Source organism: Zea mays, chromosome 2 (genome assembly GCF_902167145.1).
Source record: "Zea mays cultivar B73 chromosome 2, Zm-B73-REFERENCE-NAM-5.0, whole genome shotgun sequence".
NCBI lineage: Eukaryota > Viridiplantae > Streptophyta > Magnoliopsida > Poales > Poaceae > Zea > Zea mays.
Window position 1 is genome coordinate 137,794,447 of NC_050097.1, and position 23,529 is coordinate 137,817,975.

Here is a 23,529-nt window from a genome sequence, read left to right on the forward strand (position 1 = left end):
CGCAAAAACGATTCGGTGGATTATAATGGCAATGGTGGGTAATTTTTAGGAAACTTGAAAGGGTAGTGGGGAAGTGGGAAAAAAATAATCTGAAATAAGCACCTCCTCACTTGCTTATGGATTATCATAATCCAAGGGGTTAGATTATATAATCTGGGCAAATAAGCTGGACTGTTTGTTTGCCTCTTAGGATTATTTAATCCAGATTATATAATCTGGGGGGTAAACAAACAGGCCCTAAGTTTGGGTGTTTGGTTTGCCGCCAAAAGTGCAACGTGATCATGCCAAATTTTGGCGACGGATTTCCGCGCCTTGGATTCAGCTAAGAATTGGCCTAGGTTTGTATTGTCATGGCCAAAATTCGGCCTCCAATTAAACACTTGGATGTGCATCCAAACACAGCCTTGTTGCAACGCATTGCGAGCGACGAGGTCATCCTCGACGTATATACAGCAAACGGCATGTACAACTCGGATCAAACGGACAATACATTTGAAGCAATGTGGACATGCTGAATGGCCAATTAGAGCCAAACATTTACTCCCTCTGTCCTGATTTATAATTCGTTTAACTTTTTATGTCAAGTTTGACTAGCTCATTTTATTAATTTTTTGTGAAAAATGAAAAATTTAAAGCCATATTTCAAATATAATATATGCTAGACGATATCACAGTCAAAATTAGCAATAATTATATTTTTTTGAACAAGACGAGTCGATCAAACTCAAGGTAAAAAAGTCAAATAAATTATAAATTGGAACATAAGTATTATATAGAGATGAGCTAGACCAAAACCCATTACATAGAGACAGATACAATTATCTAACACATATATGTCCAATCTCCAACTTCTTGGGCTCTAGTTATTTATTTGATGGTTTTGGATCCCAACAATTTAGATCCAAACTCGTCTCTCCAGTGCATGTTTGTTTCAGACTATAATCTGTCTAGAATATATAATCCAGTTTATTTTAAAATAATTATAATCCCAAATAAACAGTAAATGACAAAACCCTATGGCCCCGTTTGTTTCGTTGGAATTGAATTCCATTTTAATAATTATAATTTAGACAAAACTAATTAAGTTTATATATTTATATATGTAATATATCTGTATATTATCCTAAATCATATGAGAGGGATAGTTATATACTACATTTATTTATAACGGCGCAGGTATAGGAGTGTACTATAAGTTGTACATCGAAAAAATAGTATGTAAATCTATAGAATCAATTTCAATCTCTCACCCCATGAATTTGAGATAGACTTATATGATAACTTTGGAAAGTGGTGGAATGTCATATTCTAAAAAAATAGCCTATTGCATTAGTAAGATTTAATTCCTCAAAATGAAAACAAATGGGGCCTATAGGTTTTCTCGAAGAATCGATTTTTGGATATGTCACATTTATTGTCTTTCCATGGAACAATAGTTTATTGGACTAATAAGCAATAAAGACATGTCAAAATATCATCCTTCCCTTCTCTTCTCTACAAATATTACTAGTCATATACTCATACATTGTTACGGTTTATATATATATATATGATATAGGATAAATTTTGTTTTAATAAAGCATAAAATATATGTTTTCTATTAATTAGGTGAGTAAACGTGGAGTCAACAACTAAGATTTAAACACTCACTTATACATAATTTAAACTTATTTTTTATATAAACTCTTTTATTATAGTAGTAAAGAAGAGATTATAGAAGTGTACGTTGATTCTAAAGAAACGTATAGGATTTTTTTTAAAAAAATATTAACATAGGACTATCGTTGAAACTGCAGTAAAGGCTTATAGCATTTGCGTAAAAAGATTCGTTGGGGGTTGGAAATAGAAAAACCTCCCGTCCAACCTTAGGAAATTGCTTAGAATAAGCAGGGTCACGGCAACGTGATGGCAAACTTGTAGAAACAACCAGCCAAGTTTTCTCTATCTAATCCAGAAAATATCAAAAATACCCCTCCCACCCGCAGCCCTAACAAACCGGTCCCCTTCGACCTCCTCCTCCGCCGCCGGCGTCGACCGCGACCGCCACCTCTCCTCGTACGCTACAGTAGGGGCAGGGGCGGCGATTGGTGGCTCTTCCTCCTCCTATGCTGGTATGTCTCCCAAACCCCTTGCTTGCTTGCCAAGATTCGATGCACGCGTTCCTTAATAATAATCTGTGCGAAGTCAGGGTTTGGTTCCGTTCTTAATCGAAGCCATCAGGTCCCTGCTCAGTTCGATAGTTCGTTTTGGTTCTTCGTCAGCTTGGCAGATTTCACACCGCGCCGGCGTTGCTTATTTTCCTTAAAATTTGGGGGTCTAAGTGAATTCAGCGCCTCTCCTAGGAGATTCCATGCCCGCACCCCGGCGTTGATTATTTAGTGGCGGCGCCTGTTCTTCTTAGTCTCGCACCCACTCCTAATGTGATTTGTGCAAATGGTAGGGGATTATTGAACAAAATTTCCAAACTCGACCCCTTCCTTTTTCAGTACCGGCCTTGCTTTTGGTGTTAGTTGTCATAGCAGACCCGCGATTTATAGTGAATGGCACTGCGCCCCCATGTTTTCTTCCTGACACATAGGCGAATTGGCTCATCAAGAGTTCAAGACGCAGACGTAGGCAAATTGACTCATCAAGTTAGTTCCACAGGCTTGCTTAGATTATCACGCACTGTTTGACTGCTCAAATTCATAAATTTGTTGTCAATTGTGAAAAGCCATTGTTCACCTTCTGTATCTATTGAACGTTGAGTGCGACGATGACTTAACAGCTCCAAAGTTCCAAACTTTTTTATTACGTGAGTGGTGTGACTGAACCAGGAGACCTATTTGTCATACATAATAAAGGTCTTCTTGGATTCCGTTCCATCTTTTTCTTTGGGGAGTGCTTTGTCTGTTAGTTTCCCATCTGCTAGATTTGTCTGGAATATCATGTGCAGTTCAACCTACATGCTTGCCTTCCATATGCTGCTCTTCTGATTTTACTTGCTGAGTGTATATTATTCGAGGCAGTGTAATGCATAGTGAAGCTGCATAGAAATGAATTCTCTTTGCTTTTCTAAACTGTTGTGCCTTTATACCGACTAAATCAGTGACTCGAGGAGTATGGCGGATGGGGCTATTGTGGTAGCCATTTGCCAGTACGGCGGAGAGTTCACTTCTGGCCCCAGTGGTAATCTGATATACAGAGGTGGAGAAGCACATGCCGTTGATGTTACTCATGATTCATCGCTGGAGAGCTTCAAGGATGAGCTGTCCAAGGTGTTCCATGTTGATGTCACTGACATGTCACTCAAGTACTTTCTTCCCAATAATATGAAAACACTCATCACAATATCATGTGACCGGGATTTGCAAAGGATGGTTGGTTTTACTGCAAATGCTGCGCATGTGGATGTTTTTCTGATAAGTAGACAGGAGAACAGGTATATATTGTTCTACCTTTTTTTTGTGCGTAACCTATGTTGTTGTTTTATAACTCACATAACATCAAACATATCATGAGGCGGTGGATTGTTTTGTCTCATGCTGTATAACCAGGAGTACTATAACACATTCTGGAGCTACATCTGGCTCTGTTGCTAGTGGCGACAAAAGGAAAAGACCAACACCCAAAAACAAGTACGTGGTATCGTCAACTTTTCATATCAAAATTATCTACAACCCCATACACTTATAAGCATCACAATCGACGCTATCCCTTTCTAGGGTAATCAGAAGCAGCAAACCAGCTACCAGTGCTGCTTGCAATGCACTTCAAGCTATCACAGATAATGTGAGACAACCAATTTCAGTTATTACTGAAAATGAAGACAACAGGTGCAGGATCAACCTACACACGATTGCTTAATCTTTGCATGGCTTATTTGCTCTGAGATGCTATGCAGAATAAACTGCTTTCAATGTAAATGCTGAGAAAAATGCATCTGTTGATGCTATGAATTAACTGCATGCGAGTTCCTACATTTGTCTTCTAGCTGCACATAGCTATGCATTCTGTTAGGTTGTTAGTGCTTCATGTTAGAAATCTTTTCTACATATGAAAAACATAATCTTCTGCTGGGTTCAAGCAACGGAATAAAACAAATAAGTGCTAGCAGAGTATTATGATGAGAGGTAACAAGTTCGATGTTAGCGAGAACAATCTAGCCTTTACTCTGGTTCTTTGACCCTTACCACGAACCAGTCCATACTAATACGAACGATTTCATCGACTAGTTGCATGCGCTTTGTGATCCTAAATTTTAGCTGTATAATTTTTTTCTGCTTACTGCCATCTATTGAAGCTGTAGTTTCACTTTTATGAACTATGGTCCATACCTTTAGTGCGAAAGGGCCTCTATCTGAGTTGGTTAGGTGGTATGAATAGCACTCCTCATGTCTTGGTTCGACTTCCCATTGGAGCGAATTTTAGGTTGTGGTTTAAAAATCTCCTCATCTGTCCCATGCCAAAGCACAGGTCTAAGGGCCTGCTCTGGTCGTGGTCATTCTCACATAGGCTACAGTGCCGCTATGTATGAGTGGGGATTGTCTTTTTCTTAATATAATGCCGTGGGGGTGGTTTTACCCCCGTTGGTCGAATTTTTAATTGGGTCCATACCTTTAGTTTAATCAAAAAAAGTTCCCAGTGGACATGTGGTCTAGTTCTTCTTGGATGTGTATTTTGCAGTTCTTTACTTCTTTTACTGTATCCTATTACACTATTGCAGTCCTATTATTTACTTTGTTCCTTAGTCAATGGTTCTGTATTTTTACTACATTGTCCACTCCCAGTTATCGTTTCCATCTTTCTCAAATCTAGGGTTTTTCAGTTGGAATTTGGGAATGACATCACATTTACCACCACAGCTGGAGGTGCTTCCTTCACATCAGATATTCTCGATCAGCAAAAGCTTGTTCTTGTTGATAATATCCCCAAGTAACTTGTTACACATTCATATCTTTCTCTTCATATTGTTTGCTAAAAAGGATTACCTTTTTTGACAGTTTTTTGTCAATTTTTTATGATCTTTTTTTGCAGGGAAGCAGTTAGTTTGTTTGATGATGCATTCAATCCATATGTTAGTTCTGAGATCATGCATGAGCCGCCTCAGGAACCTAACAATCCTATTGTGTTGTGGGATGACATTATCAAAGGAGTTGGTCAAGAATTTGATAACGTGAAAGATTTCCGTGCTCAGTTGTGCAAGTATGCTATTGGGAAAGGATTTGTGTACCGGTTCATAAAAAATGAAACTACTCGTGTCACTGTAAAATGTGGTGCAGAAGGAGGCTGCACCTGGCGGTTGCATGCATCTGAATCATCTCGTAACAAGAAATTTATTATCAAGAGATTGACAGATGAACATACTTGTGGTGGAGGAAGTGGAGAGGGTCAGCGTCGAGCAACACGACAGTGGTTGACTACTATCATTAAGGAGAAGCTGCATGATAACCCAAAGTTCAAGCCAAAGGAACTTGTAAAGGAATTATTTGAAGAATACGGAGTTACACTAACATATTCACAGGTCTGGCGAGGCAAAGAAGTAGCAGAGAAAGAGCTGTATCATGCTGTCAGAGAGACTCGCGATCAGTTACCTTGGTATTGTCAGAGGCTCGAGGAGACGAACCCAGGAAGTATAAGTGTGCTGTCTCCAGTGTTGGATATGAAAACCCGTCGTTTTTTTGTTGCATTGCATGCTTGTTTGCATGGCTTTATAAATGGGTGCAGGCCCCTCTTATTTTTGGACAAGGTCCCACTAAAAGCAACGAATGAGTACAAGTTGCTTGTGGCCGCTGCTGTTGATGCAGATGATGGTGTCTTTCCGTTGGCATTTAATGTGGTTGAAGATGAAAATTATGATAGCTGGGGTTGGTTCTTAATGCATCTGAAAATAGCTCTCCAAACTCACAACTACCCTTGCAATGGCATGACATTCTTGTCCAACGGACAAATGGGTCTGGATGCTGCTGTTTCTCACGTGTTTGAGGATGGCGAACATGCCTTCTGTTTGCATCATATCATTGAGGAATTCAAAGGAGAGCTGAGGAAGGGACCATGGTCACAACAAATTAGGGAGGGGATGGTTGAAGATTTCACTCGTGCAGCCCAAGCATGCAGCATCGAGGATTTTAATGCATCCATCGAGAGCATAAGGAATATATCCAGTGAAGCTGCTGACTGGATCATAGCGAGCAAGCCAGAGCATTGGTCAGATGCCATTTTCCGAGGCTTCCGGTATGATCATTTCTCCTTGAACATTGTTGATGCTTTCGATAACTGGATACCAGCCAAGAAGGAGAGTTCCATAGTGCTGATGGTAGACTCGCTGAGAATTAAGATTAAGGAAGTAATAGAATCAAGGCTTGAAGCTTGCAAGGTGTGGCAAGGGCCTTTAACACCTACCATGGAATACAAAGTGCAGGATGAGATGCTGAAGGCTGGTAAAATGACTGTGCTGTGTTCCTCCGATACTGTATTTGAAGTGAGGGGCAACGCAGTTTTCGTGGTTAATATTGGAAACTGGGAATGCACGTGCCGGCGGTGGCAGCTCTCCGGCCTCCCCTGCATGCATGCCATTGCTGTGTTCAACAGGCTTGGGCGCTGTTTCTATGACTACTGCCCGAAGTTCTTTAGAATAGAAAGCTACCATCTGACATACTCGGGAATAATCTTCCCAATACCTGACTTGGATAGCGTTGATTTCAGTGCTGGGGCAAATCTACTCCCACTGCCTCCCAAGCGGCGCACGTCAGATAAACCGAGGAGGAAGCGGTCTAACCCCAACAAGATAAGCACTCTCACACGACTCTGTAGCAGGTGCAAACAAACAGGACACAACAAGGCAACATGTGAAGTTCAGTTCTAGTGGAAGGCAACCTCAGAATTAATTCAGGTACTTGCTGTCTTCGGCCGACATTTTACCTGAGTTGTGAATTTTTACATGAATCAGTTTACTTCGAATATTTGACGCGTTCCATGTTTATCACCATGTTGAGCTGATCTTTTAACTCTCTGACAATCTGTTTTGCCATTGCAGCGTCAAAGGTCTCAAGTTTAGGTATATTGCAGAGAACATGGTTTCTTTTCTCAGAGAACAAGATCTCAAGTTTTTTTTAGGCTAGTCAGTTTGACTTTTTGATCCATGCATCACACGAAGATACGACTAATGAATTAAGGATAGTTAGAAGGTTTATTCACTCCTGATGAATGCTGTACTTGTCCATAGGATCTTGGTGACCACTGGTAGAAGCCACGGTACAAACCACCGTAAGCAGCTGCCACAACTCTTGTGTCAATTTAACTAGTGTGGGTGCTCCCTTGGATAAAGACCCTAACGTGGAGTTGGCAATCTGACAAAATTAAAAAGCACAGGCAACTTGCTTTGCTTTGTTCAGAACACCAAATATTCATTTTCAAGGTTTAGGATTTTGAAATTTATTTTTTCATTTTTAAAATGACTTCTGATGTTATGGTCTAAACTAAAGTTATTAAATATGATCTATAACTTTGCAGTTGTCACATTTTATGTTTGATCTTTTGGAACTTAAATACACAATTTATTTGAGACCAGGACAAAATATTCATTCTAAGTTCCATGGTTATTAAATTCAAGTTTTTGAAAATTTCAAAAAATTTTGGATGAAGACATGCTATGTGCCAACTTTGTAGTGTCGGTAGAAGTCTAAAACTTCCTAGTTGATTTTTTCATTTAAGATCATTTTAAGAGTTCAAATATTCAACGAAAGATGATACAGCTAAAAAGATTAAAGATATATGAGACCCACGTGTCACATTAACCAAAACGATCATCGATTTCGAAACCACTCTGAGGTCTGAGCTATCTTGAAGTGTGAAGGGGTATTCGAGTTCTGTAATATTTTTAAAATTCGGCGACAAGTTTATGAAGAAAACTAAACTTTTTCGAAGCAACATTTAGGTGAATATTTAAGACTTGTCGGCATCGAACTGTTCGGTGGCGCATTGAACTGTTCGATGCTCCCTCCTGACCGTTGCCGAGCTAACGTGGTCGACGGGTCATCATGGCGCTGACTGTTGGCACGGGAAGGAGCCGTTAGCCACCTGACGCACCAGATATGTTCGATGCACACCGGACTGTCTAGTGATTTTTAGCCAGCTCTGCTCGGTGAATGTCGAGAGTGGCCAGTTGGCCAGCTGACCAGGCCAGGCACCAGAATGTCTAGTGCACACCAGAATGTTCGGTGAGACCCATTCTGGCCCAAGTTTATCCACTTTTGAGCTAAACTCCTTTGGTTTCATTTGGCTCGACTTGAGATGTTCCCTAGTACTTAGATAAACATAGTTAGTGCGGCGACTTGACCAGATTTATATGAGATCAAGTATGAAAAACATCTACCCAGCAGTGATTTCCTCACACTTGAGCCCATATAAACCTAAGGGTCTATTGAAATCGCGAAGGATCTCAAACTTTTCCTTCGCAACCAAGATCGTAATGAACTGACATTCGTTGCATCAAGTGTTACAACATTCACAGAATTTAAAATAAGTCAGAGTGCATATAGTTATTACAACTTAGATGGCACACAAGCCCAAATAACTCAAAGTAGCAATCACTGAGGTCATTAGTTTAGCGGAAGCATTTATTCAACTAGCACCCACAACATGTGTAAGTTTTCGAAATACTATGACAACATTTAGGTTATGTCAACCCACCAAAAGCATGAGAGGAGAATGGAGAAGCCTTGCCCTTGGCCGAGTCATCTCCCGTAGCCAGGTACAAACAATGCTTGCAATACTCGTAGAACATCTGGCCATCTGCAACAATCATTGTGAATAGCACCCTGAGTACTAGAATGTACTCAGCTAGACTGACCGGTCCAAAACCAGGAAATAAGAAAGTAGAAGACACCAAGGTTATGCAAAGCTATATCTGGAGTTGGCTCATTACTTTATAAGAGTAACGAGAGTTAATAAAGTTATTAACAACTTAAAGGGTTATCAAGTTCATTAATCCACTTTTAGCAGTTCAGTGTTAATACCTATTCTGCGGCAGGACTAGGTTTGCACCTGATTCTCTAATTGTTCATTGTCAAGTTCACTATTAGTCTAATTATAGCTTTAGTGAAGAATCAAGTTAAGGAAGAATGTTTATGGTTAACTGTCGGAGAGTAAATCTCCGGCTAGGTGGCGGAGTGCACCCGCCCTAAATCCTGAGATGAGGAGGGGCTTAGGCGTTTTGCTTGATCGTTAGAATGAACGGAAAGAACTCAAGAACACACAAGGATTTAGAGTGGTTCGGGCCCCGGAGCGTAATACCCTACTCCACTGTGAGATGTATTGCTTGTGAGCTTGCGAGTTGTAACACCCTAAATTCGTCACCTAAAAGTAACCTAGTTAATTTATTAGTTTCCATTAGAGAGGAGAAGATTATTGTTTTCAAATAATAAAAATGGTGATATAAATAAATTAAGTAATTTCTTGAATAGATAAATTTTTGCTAAGTGTTTGGTGCATTCATGACGAGGCATAAATTTTATCTGCTAATGAATTGCAAGGATTATATTTTTGTTATTTTTTGGTTATCTTTCATGAAACCTAATTAATTTAATTTTCTTTTTGCTTAAAAAAATTAATACTTGGTATTTTATTTTCGAAAATATTATTGTTGAATTTATTATAAATTTTAGAATATTTAAAAATATATTTATTTATAATTTTTAATGAATAACCTATTCTAAAAAATGAATTCCGAAATTGAAAAAAAGAAAGAAAAAAATGTCGTCCGCCGCTCGGCCCATTTGGCCAATAGCCTCACGTTTTCTCATTCTCTCTCCTCTACTTTTCTATGACAAATGGGACCTGCTTGTAAGTTCTATCCTCTCCACCAAATGTTGCAGGCAATCACATGTTCACGCTCGCAGCCGCACTGCATGCCCGTGCTTGATCTGCACCATACCCGTGCCTCACCAGCCGCACGCAGCCACGCCCCGCAGGCCCTACGTTTCCGGCGACGGTTTGCCTCTCCATTATGTCGCGCGAATCAATGCAGCACTATTTCTTCTTTGCAGTTACCTCGATTAATGGCCTTCAAAGCAATTCAAGCCTGCACTAAACGACGGCCACAGAGCTTCCCCTCTCCGGATATATAATGATGACTCGGTCGCGCTCCTTTCTCCTCGACTGCCCACTCGCCCACTTCTTTGGTTGCCTCTGCCCACAAAGCCTGCTGCCCCAGCTGCTCGATAACGCCTCGTCGAAGCTCGCTACGTGCCTCGACAAGTCTCCGAGCGCCCTATTCGAAGCCGCTACCGACCGCCGCTCATACCCTCTGACTGCCTATCCGCACTCGCCTCTGCGTCGAGCTCCCTACTGTTGCACCCGCCGCCTCATTGAGCTCCCTCCCCACCAGTGTCGTTTGGAGCTCCCCGAATCTTCCTCATCGCTGGCGACTGTCCCTGGAGAATCCGAATGCCCCACTGCAATCCTCCTCGGCTTTTCTCCTTCGCTCGAAGCCCCGTTCCCATGTCCTCGTTGCCGACCGTTCCTGTCGCTGCGCTGCCGTTTGCCGATCTCGACACAGGACGCTTTACTCTTCATCACCAGTGTCTCCTGCGCTCTGCTCTTAGGCGTCGCCAAGTTATGCTGCCTACGGCTCGTCGTCAATGTCGTCTAACCCACCTCATCAGAGCCGCGCTCGTGCACAGCCACGACATCGCCGGTTCCTCACCTGTCCGTCACCCAAGCACGCCGTCGTTGAAGCCTCTTTCAGGCAGTCTCCTTCGCTCAGTCCTGGTGCCGAGATCTCCTGCGACCCCGTTCCTTGCTGCTGTGTCGAACCAAGGTAGAAGAAGGTGAAAACAAAACCACAATCTACCACTCCAAGTATATGTTTAATCACATATAGACCTTACGACATTATTCATATTTTAAAATATTTATTTGATACTCCAATAAACTAAATACTATTTTGTTTGCTTCATAAATTTGTGCTAAAACTTCAAATCAGTGTTTGCAACAATCTACATATTTTTGTAATTTAAATTTGATTAGTGATAATTATAATTGATCTACGGTAGTTTTATAAATATGAAAGGAAAGAAGGATTACATATTTTTAACCAAAAAAATAAGAGATTTATAGTGTTATTTGTACAAAAAAATACAAATTTACTAGCTACCTCTCCTAGTCTACCATTATTTATGTGTAGATCAATGTTATTGTTTATTATAAAATGTACATTTGGAACCAAAATAAATTAGAAATAGTTTTGTTAGTTTCATAATTATGTAATAAAGCATTTTTAATTAATGATTCCAAGGGCTCCCGTATTTTCATAATTTAATTCTGAATTACTGTTGTTATACAAGAAATATTAAAATGGTATTTTCAGTAGATATCATGTTTTCATAATTTAACAATGTTTATTATAGATGTTTAAGTATAGCCTTCTTGAATAAAAATTTAAAAGAAATTGTAGACCATATGTTACTTAATAAAATAAAAGATAAATATATGTATAATTACATTTCCCTTTAAACTTGATTTAGCCTTATATTCAAGTTCTTATAAATGATGATATGTTATTTCTCACAATGTTTAAAAGTAATATAGAGCTTTTTTCTAAAATAAGTGTTAAAATAGATTAATTAGTGTTCTTGCTTTTGTAAACTAAAATGATAGTTTATATAATATCGAATACAATTTCCTTATTAGTGAATTAGATCATTTGTTCCTACAATAGAATTAAAGATAATTAATAGGTTAATTATCCTTTATCATAATGTATTAATTAAACCTATAGTCAATTTGTTCTTAATTAGATTTATGGCATGATTAATGTTTCCATAGAATTTAGTGCACATTATATACTAATCACTTAGCTTTTCCTAAAGGATAAAATAAAGTAATAAGAGTTTAAGTTCTTTTATAACTTAAAATGTTACTTTACATATATTGACTTCAAATATAATAATATAGGCTATGTGCTTTTTAATGAAATTAAATGATGGTTATGCGCGCATTATCTTTTGCATGAAAATCCATTTAAGGCCCATAACTTCACTCGTCTTAAATAGGTTATTAATAATATAATTATGATCTTTTCACATAAAAAGTTGTTTATGAGCTTGTTATAAAAGTAATGTTTAATAATGTGTTTTATGACTCATTAACGTTAGATATATATCTTCTCTAAAATGTTAAAAAGGTTTAATATTGTTATAACGTGTTTTATCATCTTATAAACCCTTAATCTTAAACATATCACATATGATGTTTTATAGAAGATTAAATTGATGAACCAAATATTTGTATATTTTAATTAAGATATTTTAAGCTCATGTCTTGTTTTATAAAGTATAGATCACACATTTTTGAAAAGAATACCCTCTTATTATAACCGTTACTTGCGACGTTTTTGAAAAACGAACGCTCTTTTCGTTAGGCTTTCTTTTATCTTTACGTATGGTGAATGCTATATGTTATTGAGTGGTGTTTGTTCTTCTTGTTTGTTTGTTTGTGTGATATTCAGTGGTTGATCTAGTAGTTAAGAATCAAGATCTATTCCTATCCGTGGAAGAACCTCAAGTTTTCAATAAGCAAGGCAAGTGGACTTCTCCCTCTGCATACTCTGTTTGATCCCAAACAATACATTTAATAAAGTTTATTCTTTTGGATATATATGCATAATTTGATGGGTTACCTATTTAGATAACCTTTCCAACCTTATTCCTTGATCAAACCCCGGAATTATACTTTACCTTCGTAGCTATGCTATTGCTACAACTTAACTTTATGCAGTCACTCCCGCTTATGATATTAATGTTCCAAAATGGTAAGTTTACATTATTGTTGTTAACCCGATGGTTAAACAAGATTATTGTATATTAATTGGAACATGGAGTGACCACCCGGGAAAACAGTGCAACCACGAGTGCTATCATGGCTCTGGCTTTGGTAATTAGCTTTATATGCTTAGTGCCTGGCAACCTTACCTGAAATATGGGCAAGAGGGGGAGCGGTAGGTGTTGGCAGCCCACGTTAACATGGGGACGTATTCTTGGCTAAGGTACCTCACCCAGGGGGCCACCACCATCGTCTTTAGAAACCTTAGCGGGTTGCTTCGTATTAAGTGTATTTTGTGGAAGCCTCATAGTGAATCCCTAGCCACTCACCTTGGAAGTGTTTACGGGTTTTGGCCGACCCAGGCTAGAGGGGATACACGGCTTGTGGGTAAAGTTATACCACCTCTGCAGAGTGTAAAACTGATATATCAGCCGTGCTCACGGTTATGAGCAGCCTGGACTCCTCACATGATAATTGAACTTGAAGATGAAAATAAATCGAGATCCGATGACCTGCCAATGGTTTGCTTAAGTGGTTTCACTTAAGTGTTGTTGATATATTCTTATACCTCTGTTTAAATGGGATACTTGGGATTCACACTTATTAGTAAGACAGATGTTGTTAATAAAATGTTGACCAACTAAAATGCTTACTGCTCAACCATAGCCTCACCTTGTTACCTTGCATTAGTTTTTCCCCCACTTGCTGAGCCCCGACCATAAGTGAGCTCACCCTTGCTTAATTTTGATCAGAAGTTTGCAGATGAAGATTATGATGCTGAACTCCATGGATGCTAGTCTAGTGATACCCTCGGTCATCTTCCTGTGGATGGATGTCCTTGTTTCGCTGTACTTTGATGAATAAAGGTTAAGACATTGTGTCTGTTCGAAGTGTAATATGTTAATATAATCGTTATTTACGCTTTTATGCATTGTTCTTTTGATATATTACACTTGTGACGTCAACATATGTGTGGAAATAGATCCTGGCACACATATGCTATGCACCCGGCTCTGCCCTTCGGAAGCGGGTGTGACAGAAGTGGTATCAGAGGAATGTGACCGTAGGTCGCTAGATTAGTTAGAAATGGAAAGCCCAGTCAGTCTTTCAAAAGCTTGATATATTGTCCTCCATAAAAACTTACTTTATATCAAAACTCGTCTCTTTTATTTTCAACTCTTCTAGTCTGATTTTGGTCTATCAGAAGACTCTACTCAGAAGCACTACAATATGATCAAGTTAGGATTGTGGAACTTGAAGTGAAGTCTACCGGAAGGAAACCTTTAGAAGCTATTGAAGATGCCCCATTCTCTGTCTTATCCCCGCCCCACAAGAAGTTTTCGTTATAGATCTCTTGGATCTATTATCTGACTTCTTGGCTAGGATGATAGGATTGTTCTTTAGTATTTAGATTTTCGACTAGATCGGTAAGGGTGATATTATATTATATTATAGTGGTTTTCTAATCCCTAATATTGCTATATAACCCTTGACTTCTTATACTTTTGTTTTCTTGCCATTGTATTGTCATCCTTGGACAATATCTACCTTGATATATTAAACTTTTGCTTCTCTACTTTTCTCCTTGATAATGCTTTCTCCCTATTGAATTCTTATACTTTTGCTTTCGTGCCATTGTATTGCCACTCTTGCGCAATATCTACCTTGATATATTAAACCTATGCCTCTCTATTTTGTCTCCTTGATAAAGTTTTCTCCCTAACTCACTTCATATCCTTGGTTGTATCATTTATCCTCACTTTAATAATTCATGGTTATCTTATTTCACTCTTGGCCACCAACAAATATGTCTTGTCTAACTCCTTGATAATTCTTACCCAACTCCTTGATGTTATAATATCTTTCTTATTCCAAAACTTGTCTCACCTTTTGTTTTGGTTGAATGCGTAGAATTGGATTGTGTTGTGCTGGTATGTTTGAATTCATTGTCCTTTGTGTTCATGTTTGATTTGCTTCTTTGAAATGATTGTTGGTGTATTGTGTGACTTTTGTCCACAATGACATCAGTTAGCTAGGTAAAACCTTAGATAGATGGGTTTTCTCTACTCTCTATAATATGTCTTTGCTCAACCCTTTCATCCCTTCCATTCTTCCATACCCATACAGATGTCAGTCCTTGGAATGTCAACTGCAAGTGATGTCACTAAGTGCAAAGAATACATTGTGTTGGCAACTCCTCTAGCTAAGGATCAGATGGAACAGTTCAAGAAGGCACATGCACACTTTCTGCAAGCAACATCTCAAGTGGTAGCTAGACTCCAACAAGTTGATTTAGCAGAATTTATAGCACATGAGCAGACTACCGATAACCATATGACATCAACCACAACATCACCCTCAATAGTTGACTTAGAAAAGCTGTTACATGCACAAGCTCTTGTAATACAGAATGTATCACAACTCACCTCCTCATACCAGCAAGTGTTGGCAAGTCGAAACGTCACTAGAAATGAAACAACTGATGAACAAAAGGATGCACACCAACAGACAAATGATCTTGGAACATGTTGTTGTTGTGAGTACTATGGAATTCCTTGTCGCCAGATCAGTACGAACGAAAGTGAAACTACAAAATAGAAGAACTGAATTTTATTTTCTGGTATAAAAAGTCAATGGTCTTCCCAAGAACAACTAATAGCAGATACACTGTCAGACGATGAATTGCCAGGTTTTCCAAAAAGGAAACATCACAAGGATGCCCAGCTCCAAAAAGAAGCAAATGAGTGTTACATTGATGGATGGACTATCACCTGCACACAGCTTCAGCCTCGTCGTCGCATCAGTTCCAAGAAACAAAAGTGGAAACATGGAAAAAGTCAAGAAATTACTTCAAGAAAGTCTTGCTATCAATGTGGTCGTGAAGGTCATTACTTTCGTAACTGTCCTGAGAAGAGTTCACTACAGGTCACCCCCGAGATAAAGCTATCTCAGTCTCCAGACATGGAATGTGAACCAAAATGCACAGAAACTTCCATCAACATCGTGAAGAACAACAAAAGGAATAGAAAAATGTTTGGATACATGGGTAGTCCACCCCAACCACAAGCAAAAGCCCCAAAACACATTGATACCCAAACAGAAGAATCAAGTCAGGCTTAGCCATTTGAGATACAGACACCCAATCAACCCTCACCCCCGGTTGGTCAAGCAAAGTTGACTCGCAAAGAACTCAAAGCAAGAGGTGCTTGCTTCTACTACAAGAATGAAGAACATATTATTCGTGAATGCCCCAAGAAGCGTCTAGACCGACTAAAGAAGAAGACGGTGAAGCAAGACCCAAACAATAACCCAGAAGACCAACCAGCTATAAGTACGATGATGAAGATCGCTTGATTGGTAGTCATTGCGGAGCGAAGAAACAATAAGTTCCTTAAGTTTAGAAGAGTTCAATGTGAACCAAGAACCTACGAGTAACCATATATCACCATTGTTTTCTTGCTAGCCTTCCCTAATCTCGAGGATGAGATTCTTTTTAAGGGGGTAGATTTTGTAACACCCTAAATTCATCACCTAAAAGTAACCTAGTTAATTTATTAGTTTCCATTAGAGAGGAGAAGATTATTGTTTTCAAATAATAAAAACGGTGATATAAATAAATTAAGTAATTTCTTGAATAGATAAATTTTTGCTAAGTGTTTGGTGCATTCATGACGAGGCATAAATTTTATCTGCTAATGAATTGCAAGGATTATATTTTTGTTATTTTTTGGTTATCTTTCATGAAACCTAATTAATTTAATTTTCTTTTTGCTTAAAAAAATTAATATTTGGTATTTTATTTTCGAAAATATTATTGTTGAATTTATTATAAATTTTAGAATATTTAAAAATATATTTATTTATAATTTTTAATGAATAACCTATTCTAAAAAATGAATTCTGAAATTGAAAAAAAGAAAGAAAAAAATGTCGTCCGCCGCTCGGCCCATTTGGCCAATAGCCTCACGTTTTCTCATTTCTCTCCTCTACTTTTCTATGACAAATGGGACCTGCTTGTAAGTTCTATCCTCTCCACCAAATGTTGCAGGCAATCACATGTTCACGCTCGCAGCCGCACTGCATGCCCGTGCTTGATCTGCACCATACCCGTGCCTCACCAGCCGCACGCAGCCACGCCCCGCACGCCCTACGTTTCCGGCGACGGTTTGCCTCTCCATTATGTCGCGCGAATCAATGCAGCACTATTTCTTCTCTGCAGTTACCTCGATTAATGGCCTTCAAAGCAATTCAAGCCTGCACTAAACGACGGCCACAGAGCTTCCCCTCTCCGGATATATAATGATGACTCGGTCGCGCTCCTTTCTCCTCGACTGCCCACTCGCCCACTTCTTTGGTTGCCTCTGCCCACAAAGCCTGCTGCCCCAGCTGCTCGATAACGCCTCGTCGAAGCTCGCTACGTGCCTCGACAAGTCTCCGAGCGCCCTGTTCGAAGCCGCTACCGACCGCCGCTCATACCCTCTGACTGCCTATCCGCACTCGCCTCTGCGTCGAGCTCCCTACTGTTGCACCCGCCGCCTCATTGAGCTCCCTCCCCACCAGTGTCGTTTGGAGCTCCCCGAATCTTCCTCATCGCTGGCGACTGTCCCTGGAGAATCCGAATGCCCCACTGCAATCCTCCTCGGCTTTTCTCCTTCGCTCGAAGCCCCGTTCCCATGTCCTCGTTGCCGACCGTTCCTGTCGCTGCGCTGCCGTTTGCCGATCTCGACACAGGACGCTTTGCTCTTCATCACCAGTGTCTCCTGCGCTCTGCTCTTAGGCGTCGCCAAGTTATGCTGCCTACGGCTCGTCGTCAATGTCGTCTAACCCACCTCATCAGAGCCGCGCTCGTGCACAGCCACGACATCGCCGGTTCCTCACCTGTCCGTCACCCAAGCACGCCGTCGTTGAAGCCTCTTTCAGGCAGTCTCCTTCGCTCAGTCCTGGTGCCGAGATCTCCTGCGACCCCGTTCCTTGCTGCTGTGTCGAACCAAGGTAGAAGAAGGTGAAAACAAAACCACAATCTACCACTCCAAGTATATGTTTAATCACATATAGACCTTACGACATTATTCATATTTTAAAATATTTATTTGATACTCAAATAAACTAAATACTATTTTGTTAGCTTCATAAATTTGTGCTAAAACTTCAAATCAGTGTTTGCAACAATCTACATATTTTTGTAATTTAAATTTGATTAGTGATAATTATAATTGATCTATGGTAGTTTTATAAATATGAAAGGAAAGAAGGATTACATATTTTTAACCAAAAAAAATAAGAGATTTATAGTGTTATTTGTACAAAAAAAATACAAATTTACTAGCTACCTCTCCTAGTCTACCATTATTTATGTGTAGATCAATGTTATTGTTTATTATAAAATGTACATTTGGAACCAAAATAAATTAGAAATAGTTTTGTTAGTTTCATAATTATGTAATAAAGCATTTTTAATTAATGATTCCAAGGGCTCCCGTATTTTCATAATTTAATTCTGAATTACTGTTGTTATACAAGAAATATTAAAATGGTATTTTCAGTAGATATCATGTTTTCATAATTTAACAATGTTTATTATAGATGTTTAAGTATAGCTTTCTTGAATAAAAATTTAAAAGAAATTGTAGACCATATGTTACTTAATAAAATAAAAGATAAATATATGTATAATTACATTTCCCTTTAAACTTGATTTAGCCTTATATTCAAGTTCTTATAAATGATGATATGTTATTTCTCACAATGTTTAAAAGTAATATAGAGCTTTTTTCTAAAATAAGTGTTAAAATAGATTAATTAGTGTTCTTGCTTTTGTAAACTAAAATGATAGTTTATATAATATCGAATACAATTTCCTTATTAGTGAATTAGATCATTTGTTCCTACAATAGAATTAAAGATAATTAATAGATTAATTATCCTTTATCATAATGTATTAATTAAACCTATAGTCAATTTGTTCTTAATTAGATTTATGGCATGATTAATGTTTCCATAGAATTTAGTGCACATTATATACTAATCACTTAGCTTTTCCTAAAGGATAAAATAAAGTAATAAGAGTTTAAGTTCTTTTATAACTTAAAATGTTACTTTACATATATTGACTTCAAATATAATAATATAGGCTATGTGCTTTTTAATGAAATTAAATGATGGTTATGCGTGCATTATCTTTTGCATGAAAATCCATTTAAGGCCCATAACTTCACTCGTCTTAAATAGGTTATTAATAATATAATTATGATCTTTTCACATAAAAAGTTGTTTATGAGCTTGTTATAAAAGTAATGTTTAATAATGTGTTTTATGACTCATTAACGTTAGATATATATCTTCTCTAAAATGTTAAAAAGGTTTAATATTGTTATAACGTGTTTTATCATCTTATAAACCCTTAATCTTAAACATATCACATATGATGTTTTATAGAAGATTAAATTGATGAACCAAATATTTGTATATTTTAATTAAGATATTTTAAGCTCATGTCTTGTTTTATAAAGTATAGATCACACATTTTTGAAAAGAATACCCTCTTATTATAACCGTTACTTGCGACGTTTTTGAAAAACGAACGCTCTTTTCGTTAGGCTTTCTTTTATCTTTACGTATGGTGAATGCTATATGTTATTAAGTGGTGTTTGTTCTTCTTGTTTGTTTGTTTGTTTGTGTGATATTCAGTGGTTGATCTAGTAGTTAAGAATCAAGATCTATTCCTATCCGTGGAAGAACCTCAAGTTTTCAATAAGCAAGGCAAGTGGACTTCTCCCTCTGCATACTCTGTTTGATCCCAAACAATACATTTAATAAAGTTTATTCTTTTGGATATATATGCATAATTTGACGGGTTACCTATTTAGATAACCTTTCCAACCTTATTCCTTGATCAAACCTCGGAATTATACTTTACCTTCGTAGCTATGCTATTGCTACAACTTAACTTTATGCAGTCACTCCCGCTTATGATATTAATGTTCCAAAATGGTAAGTTTACATTATTGTTGTTAACCCGATGGTTAAACAAGATTATTGTATATTAATTGGAACATGGAGTGACCACCCGGGAAAACAGTGCAACCACGAGTGCTATCATGGCTCTGGCTTTGGTAATTAGCTTTATATGCTTAGTGCCTGGCAACCTTACCTGAAATATGGGCAAGAGGGGGAGCGGTAGGTGTTGGCAGCCCACGTTAACATGGGGACGTATTCTTGGCTAAGGTACCTCACCCAGGGGGCCACCACCATCGTCTTTAGAAACCTTAGCGGGTTGCTTCGTATTAAGTGTATTTTGTGGAAGCCTCATAGTGGATCCCTAGTCACTCACCTCGGAAGTGTTTACGGGTTTTGGCCGACCCAGGCTAGAGGGGATACACGGCTTGTGGGTAAAGTTGTACCACCTCTGCAGAGTGTAAAACTGATATATCAGCCATGCTCACAGTTATGAGCAGTCTGGACTCCTCACATGATAATTGAACTTGAAGATGAAAATAAATCGAGATCCGATGACCTGCCAATGGTTTGCTTAAGTGGTTTCACTTAAGTGTTGTTGATATATTCTTATACCTCTGTTTAAATGGGATACTTGGGATTCACACTTATTAGTAAGACAGATGTTGTTAATAAAATGTTGACCAACTAAAATGCTTACTGCTCAACCATAGCCTCACCTTGTTACCTTGCATTAGTTTTTCCCCCACTTGCTGAGCCCCGACCATAAGTGAGCTCACCCTTGCTTAATTTTGATCAGAAGTTTGCAGATGAAGATTATGATGCTGAACTCCATGGATGCTAGTCTAGTGATACCCTCGGTCATCTTCCTGTGGATGGATGTCCTTGTTTCGCTGTACTTTGATGAATAAAGGTTAAGACATTGTGTCTGTTCGAAGTGTAATATGTTAATATAATCGTTATTTACGCTTTTATGCATTGTTCTTTTGATATATTACACTTGTGACGTCAACATATGTGTGGAAATAGATCCTGGCACACATATGCTATGCACCCGGCTCTGCCCTTCGGAAGCGGGTGTGACACGAGTCTAAGGTGTGTCTTAAGATTGCGTGTGTGTAACGTCGCATGCCTCCCCTTTTATAGCTGAAGGGGGGCATGCACAAAGGGACTGGGCCCTGACATGTGGGCCTAGATATAAGGAATATAGTGCTTGGAGCCTACTAATGTCTGTTGCCGAGACAATCTTCTTGTGCCCTGACACCCGAGATCTGCGTATCCTCGGCGTGCAGGGGAAGCTTCTTGTAGAAGGGACGATGAGTCAAGCGCACCACTCGGCACGGGCGCACTGTTTGCCAATAGACCTAGCAGGCGCACCACCTGCTGGATGACCTTGACGCCGCCTGCCAGTGGACGGGACGAGACGCATTAAATGCTGAGAGGGCGCGTCGCCCGTCAGCGCAGTGGCAGGCGGCGCGTCCTTTCCCCAATAAATGCAGGGGCTGCATGACTTCATGTCAGGTTCGACCCGATAGCTTATGTCATGGGCCACAAGCAGCGGGTCTCCGCTTGAATGGGAAGTGGAGGGCAAGGCCCGGACACGTGTCAGCACCGGACCCCTGCTCATACCAGGGTCCTCCTTGTTCCGGGACCCTGCTGAGGTTCGGACCTATCCGGAGGCTCCAGACTTATATGTATAGGGGTCCAGTGTCCTTCTGCGGGGGTCCAGACCTACTGGAATGTGTCGTCTTTCCTTGCCACGTGGCGCCCTTTGGCCTGCCCATGCGGTGGGGTCAGGCACCGTCCCCCGTGTGGCTAGGAGACGTCGCATGGGTGCGGCGTCTTCATGCTGTAGAAGAGGGTACCCCTGATTTAAGGTACCGACAGTGGCCCCTGGGCCCGCCTCAGGGGAGGATGCGAGCCTGTAGGTGGGACCAGAGTCTGATCGGCGGTTGGACCACTGCTTCTGTGCGCCTGTTGCTGCTGTGTGCGATGTTGTTGACTCCTCCCTAGTACCTGCCCCCCCGCCTGGGATGCAGGCTTGATTTGTTGAGGTTGGATACCAGCGTTTCTGTAAAAGGTTGTCAACAATCCTCGGGAGGCAAACTCGCCAGGATCTGGATCTGTACACAACTTTTAGCTAGGAAGCATTAGTAGTACACCTCATAGGGTTCTCCGTCTGACATTAGTCGCCCTTTGATACATGCTCGGGACCTGCAGGTTTTAGTCCGGGTGGCCAAGTTGCGTGTCCGGACCCCCTTGGGTCGCGGTTATAGATACTAGGACACTTGTCGCAGGGCGGTGGAGCGTGCAGGCCCACGGTACGGGACCAGGCAGAGCGGCTGCACGGGCTCCAGACCACCCCAGGAGACTAATTTTTGTTCTCTAGCTCTGGTCCCGAGGTTGTCGGACCCGCAGGACTTATAACTCTAGATACTTAGTCCCCGTCACGGGGTGGCAGAGCATGTAGGCCCACGGTACAGGACCTGGCTGAGCGGCTACACGGGCTCCGGACCACCCTATGGAACGGGGTTCCGTTCTCTAGAGCCGGCCCCAGGCTGTCGGACCTCCCTACTTTTGTGTCAGGGGCCCTAAACTGCAAGCCTGGCTGTTCAATTCGGATGTCGCCATGTCAGACAGATGGAAACCGTACGGGTGGGTTAGCTAAAAAGTATTATTTGAAAGACTGCAAGGTAGGACCATGGAGCAGCAAGATGGAACTATCACAAGAGCACAACTGAGGGGGGGGGGGGGTATTTCCTCTTTATAACCTATCGTGCATGTGTGCAGACCAATAGGCCGGGTTCATGGGGGCAGACCCCACCGGGTTGTCGTACACATATGCGTTATCTAGTTACAAAAAAGGGAAACAGACTTGACCCCTTAGCCTTGCTCTATGGATAGAACTTACAGAGATGTTTGGCATCGGGATAAGGTGCTCCTCCAGTCGTAGCTAGATGGTTGCCCCTGGGTCGGTGCACTCCCGTTACTTCGAAGGGTCCTTCCCAGCTGGGGGAGAGTTGCGGAGCCCCCCTTGGTATGGTACTTGCCGTGGGGCTAGGTCCCGACCTAGGGTTCCCGCCTGCATTTGACACAGGAGCCCTCGTCTCTGGCTGTGGCCACTTTTGCATGTACCTGTTTGCAACCCGGACCCATGGGGGATCCGGAAGGGCCTCCGGAGGAAGGCGTGCTTCAGCTCCGTAGACCGGGGAACACGGGGTCCCTCTGGGGTCCGTCTAGTGGTCTTCACCGGAGTAGGAGCCTCCGACGAAGATATCCTTCAAGTCCCCCTCGGGCGACTGGTACCCGAGGTCCCGCTCAGCCGCGGCTACCTCGCTGTCGTCCACCTTCTCTTTGCCGGGCCGGCGGCGAGGCGGGGAGCCGTCTTTGGAACACTGCTCGTGCCACTCGCTGACACGTTTTGCGAGGTCAATGATCTCGTGACACTCCACGGCGCTGTGGCGACCATGCGGGTGCACAGGGCATGAACCGTTGCTACCCTTCTGCAGCCGCGGGCGTTTGTTGCGGTCGCCCTGGCCTCCGGTCGCTGCTGCGACCACCAGAGCGGTGGACCGCGGCTTCTGGTAGTCGCGGTCCTTCTTCTTTTTCTTCTTTCCATCCTGGAGGACGGCCCCCGTGCCACCCGACTGGGCAGCTCCAGTTTGTGGGGCTGAGTGCCACGCACGTCCCTCGGCGGCTCTGGCGCACTTGTCGGCCAGAGCGAAGAGCGTGGGGACAGTTTTCACGTCATGTGTGGCCAACTTCTCCAACATT

The 23,529-nt window shown here is 40.8% G+C and overlaps 1 protein-coding gene across 1 annotated transcript; it reads left to right on the plus strand.

Moving 5' to 3' along the window:
- The first annotated feature begins 1,929 nt into the window (after window positions 1-1,929).
- On the plus strand, window positions 1,930-7,421 carry LOC100193718 (uncharacterized). The gene is made up of 7 exons (NM_001309887.1): window positions 1,930-2,111; window positions 3,089-3,421; window positions 3,537-3,617; window positions 3,705-3,815; window positions 4,798-4,914; window positions 5,017-6,871; window positions 7,016-7,421. The coding sequence occupies exons 2-6, from the start codon at window positions 3,102-3,104 to the stop codon at window positions 6,842-6,844; spliced, it is 2,457 nt and encodes an 818-aa protein (NP_001296816.1). The 5' UTR covers window positions 1,930-2,111; window positions 3,089-3,101; the 3' UTR covers window positions 6,845-6,871; window positions 7,016-7,421.
- The last annotated feature ends 16,108 nt before the right edge of the window (window positions 7,422-23,529 follow it).

Excerpts from the sequence above, each read along its gene's own strand:
- LOC100193718 (NM_001309887.1), top strand. The coding sequence starts at position 3,102 with ATGGCGGATGGGGCTATTGTGGTAGCCATTTGCCAGTACGGCGGAGAG. Across the intron at positions 3,422-3,536 it reads ATAAGTAGACAGGAGAACAG|GAGTACTATAACACATTCTG; the intron begins GTATATATTGTT and ends CTGTATAACCAG. Across the intron at positions 3,618-3,704 it reads AGACCAACACCCAAAAACAA|GGTAATCAGAAGCAGCAAAC; the intron begins GTACGTGGTATC and ends ATCCCTTTCTAG.